Source organism: Labrus mixtus, chromosome 15, assembly GCF_963584025.1.
Source record: "Labrus mixtus chromosome 15, fLabMix1.1, whole genome shotgun sequence".
In the NCBI taxonomy this organism is placed as follows: domain Eukaryota; kingdom Metazoa; phylum Chordata; class Actinopteri; order Labriformes; family Labridae; genus Labrus; species Labrus mixtus.
The window spans coordinates 28,974,641-28,979,640 of NC_083626.1; the positions used below are offsets into that span (position 1 = coordinate 28,974,641).

Here is a 5,000-nt window from a genome sequence, read left to right on the forward strand (position 1 = left end):
GAGAGCGAGCTGAAGTCATCAGTGAATGTGATGTGTAACTGTGTGTGTTTGTGCACGTGTGTGTGTGTTTCAGGTCTGACAGACTGGGAGGACGATGAGATCCTGGCCTCGGTGCTCGCCGTCTCTCAGCAGGAGTATCTGGACAGCATGAAGCACCAGAGCTCCTCCATGCATCGAGAGAGGGAGCCGTCCCCCGACAGCAGCTGATGACCAGCCGCAACACAAGCACACACACACACAAACAAACACAACAATGACCTTGACCTCCTCTCCTGCCTCACCCTCCAACCCCCCCTGAACCCTCACCCTCACCTCTGCCCCTCAGAAGGAGATCGACCAGGGAAAAAAAATAAACATCAAACGAAGAAATGCACACTTGTTTTTTGTTTTTCAGCTCATCCGCTCTTCATCATTTCCTCTCCTCTTTCCTTCCCCGTTTCCTACCCTCCTTTCTACTCCCGTCTCATCACCTTTCCTTCTCCATGACACCCTCATGATCGAACTTCATCGAAACAACGAGCCGACCTGTTCTGTCCTGGTCACCGCTCAGAGGAGCTCAGTCTTAAAGCTGATTCAGGGTCAGTTATGACATCAGACACCACGTCGAGCAGCCTCGACTTTTGAAGTATGTTCCGTTAGCTCTGTGGCTAATGATGTCATAGGATTCAATAGGGAAGGCTAATCAGCACTTAAAAATGGTGAAGTGTATGTCGGCGATCTTTATGCTACTAGAGCGAGCCGTCACCTGAAGTCTTACGTTATTACCATCTTAGCTCACCGCGGTTTCCAGGTCCAACGAGATGCGTTGCTGCTAGCTTAGTTAGAGATAGCGTTATGGTTTTCCGATGAGTCCAACTCCTCTTGTAGCTCCTGCTGGCCGCCTTTTTCTTTTTGAGGAATAGTAGCCCCATGCTTATCAAAAAGTTGAACGCTAAAGGTACCAGGGTTGTCACGCTAACAGATTTTTAAACTTTGATACAAATACTACAACAAATCAAAACGATATCGATGCCTGTTTTGTTACCACGGCAACAAAAAGAAAAGTCCCAGACATCTATCACTGGATCACCGGATTCTTGTTTTGAATCACCAAAAGGAGACAGACTCTAGTGGACACTGGAGGAACTGCAGCTGTAAAGAAAACAGTGAAGTCCTCGGTGCACATTATTGGGAACTATCTTTCACACGGTCTAAATTGGCACCATTTGGGTACCCAATCGTTGTCCAATGTGTTTGTGTAATTTAGACAGCGTGCAGGAATACGCCTGCAATGTTTGTTGCGTTCTTTCCTCCCCTGTTCCACCCGCCTAATGAAGAAGTCATTTTGTAGTTTTTTTTAAAGCTTCAGCACTTTTTCGATACTACTGGATCAGTAAAATAAGAGATTATTTTGTTTTAAAAACGCGTTGTATCAAAGTGTTGACAACCTTAGTTACAGGCTAACAACCAGATCATGTGGTCATCGTCCTCGCCGCTTCCTGAGGCCGTCACTGTCACCAAACGCCAGCCAGCAGCGACGTCACGCTCCTGCTTCTTTTCTCTTCCTCCTTTTTCGTCTTCCTCCTCCTCTCCTCCCTCCACATCACCTCCATCATCATCATCATCATCATCGGACTTATTTAGCTGCATGTTTAATTGACCACGACCAATATCATCATAGTGAGAAAAAAAAAACGACAAATAAAAAAAAAGAAAATTTGAGAATTGTCATACTTATCCTCTTAATGATTGATTATTGTTGTTATTATTAATATTATAAGTTTGTTTTATTTTATTTTCTTGTTTGGGATGAAAAGATCTTTTTTTTTTCTTGGAATAAAAAGAGGAAAATGTTTCTGAAAAAAGTCGTCTTGATGTTTTTTTAAAATCTGCACACAAACACTGAACACTCGTCTTTTAAACTCTGCAGCCTCATCTTGACTTCCTTCTCTTTTCTTCCCTCTCCCTCTTTATCTTCAGCTTCCTGGTTTGACTCTTTGACCCGGTTTATTTCGTCCTCCTTTTTTCTGTGCAGGCTGTCAGTCATCAGGGTCATGGGAAAAGTCAAAGCTTGATCCAAAGGTTAGGTTGAAGACGTTTCACTTCTTCAACCTGAAGAAGAAAAAGAAAGAGGAGAAACGTCTTCAAGATCTTCAACTGAGTCCAGTTTCCTTTGGATGAAGTTCTGAATGTGTCCGCCCCTTCTCGTGTCATTCTGTTTTCTGTTTCACTCTCCATCAGTTCTTTAATTACAAAATCTTCCTTTCTTTGTTTTCTTAGTTCTTCATGACAGGAGCTCTGAGAGGACATCATGCATCCTCATACTTTATTGTATTCTGTGTTAACGTGATAACGAGGACATTTCTGTTTTTTTTCTCTAGATTGATCTCATCATGTCAGGATAATGACGCTTGCTTTCCCGTGAGACAAGTTTTAGTCTTAGTCATTTTCTCGAGATCCCTGGTAATAAACTCATCATCACATCACGACAAATAATTTGAGATCTTGAGAAAACTACTGAGATTGACTCGTTATCACAAGAAATCAGAGCTATCGCAAGATATACAAAAATAAAGTCGAGATTATCAAGAAAACCGAAATTTAGTATTCGTTATTACACGAGATAAAGAGATCGAGATTCCAGGGGGAAAAATACTCATTACGAGAAATTCTGTTTACTCAAGATAACGAGGAAAAAGGCGAGTCCTAGAAACAAATTAATTTTATTGTTATCTCAAGATAATGAGATTAATGATCCAGATTTAATTTATACCGAAATGTACTCGTCATCACGGACAAACCTGAGTTATCTGGAGAGAACGTAAAAGATGAGTTGAGATCTCAAGAAAACAACTGAAATGTACCTGTTATCACGGAGTAACCGCTGGAGTTATCTGGAGATAATGAGACAAGTAAACCCAGATCGCAAGAAACCTTCCAACATTTACCCGTCATGAAGCGGAAACCTGCGTCATCTCAAGAAACAACGTACATTAGTCGAGATTTCAAGAAAAATACTAAATTTTACTAGTTATGAAAAAAAACAGCGTTGTTGACTCAAGACAAGGAGATAAATATGTTGAGTTATAAAGAAAACAAACAAAATGTATTTGTTATTGTAAGAAAAACATGTTGATGTCAGGAAAACAACTACAATGTATTAGTTGGGAAACAAGTGTTGTTCACCTTAGATGAGGTAAATCAAGATCTCGAGAAAACAACCGAAATGTTCTCGTTATCACGGTGAACAGAGTAAAATAAAAAGTAAGTGAATGTATGTCCGCTAAGGGCTTACCTACAAATTAACTTTAAAAATAATAAATAATTTACGGGGCCTTCACAGATCATTGTTATCCACAAATAACGAGATAAATAAGCCGAGATCTTGAGAATGCATCCAAAATGGACTCATTATCATGGGAAGCCTTCACATTTTACGTCTTTATTCTCTACCTTTGTGTTCATTGTTTTGATTCCTAAAAACAAGTACGATAAAATGTATGGATGTGTGTCCGATTTGGGCTTCCGTAGCTTTTTGAAAAGGTTGTTGTTTGCTCTTCCACTCTTGTTGAAAATAAAGAATTAAAGTCCTTCAGGTATTTTTTGTCAGGATGCTGTAATAATTTAAGATAAAATAAGATAATCCTTTATTTATCCCACAATGGGGAAATGTACATTGTTACAGCAGCAAAGAGCAAAGATTGCAGACAAAAAGTGAACACAGTACAATTTAAATAAAAAAAAAAGAAAAATTAAGAATGTACAAAAAATAGATTAAAAATAAATAAATAAATAAAATAATTAAAAAATATATAAAAAATATATATATATATATAAAAATAATAATAATAATAAAACCATCACACGTGTGGGCTACTTGTTGCAGGTAAACGAATCTTTTTCACGAGAAGTTTCTGGCTCTCTAAGGGGCGGTTAGCTGTCTTTTTTTTCGGACTTTCTTGTAAATTCTGCTGCTGACATATTTATCTTGACAGGAACATGACTCATCTACTGATTAAGCACAGTGGACATTTTAAACCTGCGGCCGCTCGCTCTTGATACCGAGAAAACCCGCTTCTGTGTGCGCGCATGCGTGTGAGAGGAAGAGAAAGCGCGCGAATGCGAAGTTAACCGTTGTTCCGTTTCGATTCACCTCGCGCTCAATGTCTTCGCTTGTGTGTGTGTGTGTGCGCGCGCGCGTGCGTGTGTGTGTGTATGTGTGTGCGCGCGCGTGTGTGTGTGTGTGTGTGTGTGCGCGCGCGCGTGTGTGTGTGTGTGTGTGTGTGTGTGTGTGTGTGTTTTGGGGAAACCGCCTTCTTCTTCCCGTCATCAGCTCGAGCTGCTTTGAATTCTACGAATTCCTCATCAGGTTTTTTTTAAACTGCGACGTCGCTTCAAAACATTGAGCACAAGGCTCGTCGCTGATTGGACAGCGAGGCGGTGTGGGGGTGGCTACAGGAGTAGGCTATAAATACAGAACAAAACACCATCGTAGGTTCAGATCTCAGATAAGGCGGTCAGCTGGAGCTTTTTGGAGAATTTATCAACCGTTTGTGTGTTTATTTTCAACTCTTTAGACTTTATACGGGGCGAAACTAACTCCTGAAGTAATTTTCTTCACTGGAATTGTATTTAAAAGTTGTAAAGCGGGACAAACCGGGGAAACGGTTACGATTAGTCGGATAAAGTTTAAAACAAAATAAAGTCAAAAGGAATTCTACTAACAACAAGATGGATGTTTCAACCCAGACTCTCTGAAAACTTCCAGAAAATGTTGGACAAACGAGCTGTGGATATTCATCTGGAGGAGGAAGCCGGAGGGAAAAACGGTGAGATAATAAAGAGCAGTGAAATATTCAAATTAACGTGTTTGTTGTGTAAAGTGATAGCATGTAAACAAAGCTGGAGACCTACCGGAAGTGCATTATCAACCTTAAAACATGACAGGTCACACTTTAACTGTGTGTGTGTTTTAAAGGCTAATACCAGATTACATTTTAAAAAACAACGATTTTTAAACG

General features: G+C 40.1%; 2 protein-coding genes across 3 annotated transcripts in view; both read left to right on the forward strand.

Moving 5' to 3' along the window:
* otud5a (OTU deubiquitinase 5a) overlaps positions 1 to 1,844 on the forward strand; it is a 21,816-nt gene extending 19,972 nt beyond the window's left edge. For both annotated transcript variants that reach the window (XM_061058447.1, XM_061058446.1), the window contains exon 9: positions 74 to 1,844. In XM_061058447.1, the coding sequence (XP_060914430.1) occupies positions 74 to 207 (134 nt within the window). In that variant the 3' untranslated portion in view covers positions 208 to 1,844. The remainder of the gene's footprint in view (positions 1 to 73) is intronic.
* A 2,620-nt stretch (positions 1,845 to 4,464) lies between these two features.
* pim2 (Pim-2 proto-oncogene, serine/threonine kinase) overlaps positions 4,465 to 5,000 on the forward strand; it is a 6,545-nt gene continuing 6,009 nt past the window's right edge. The window contains exon 1 of the mRNA XM_061058413.1: positions 4,465 to 4,808. Coding sequence (XP_060914396.1) covers positions 4,715 to 4,808 — 94 coding nt within the window. The 5' untranslated portion in view covers positions 4,465 to 4,714. The remainder of the gene's footprint in view (positions 4,809 to 5,000) is intronic.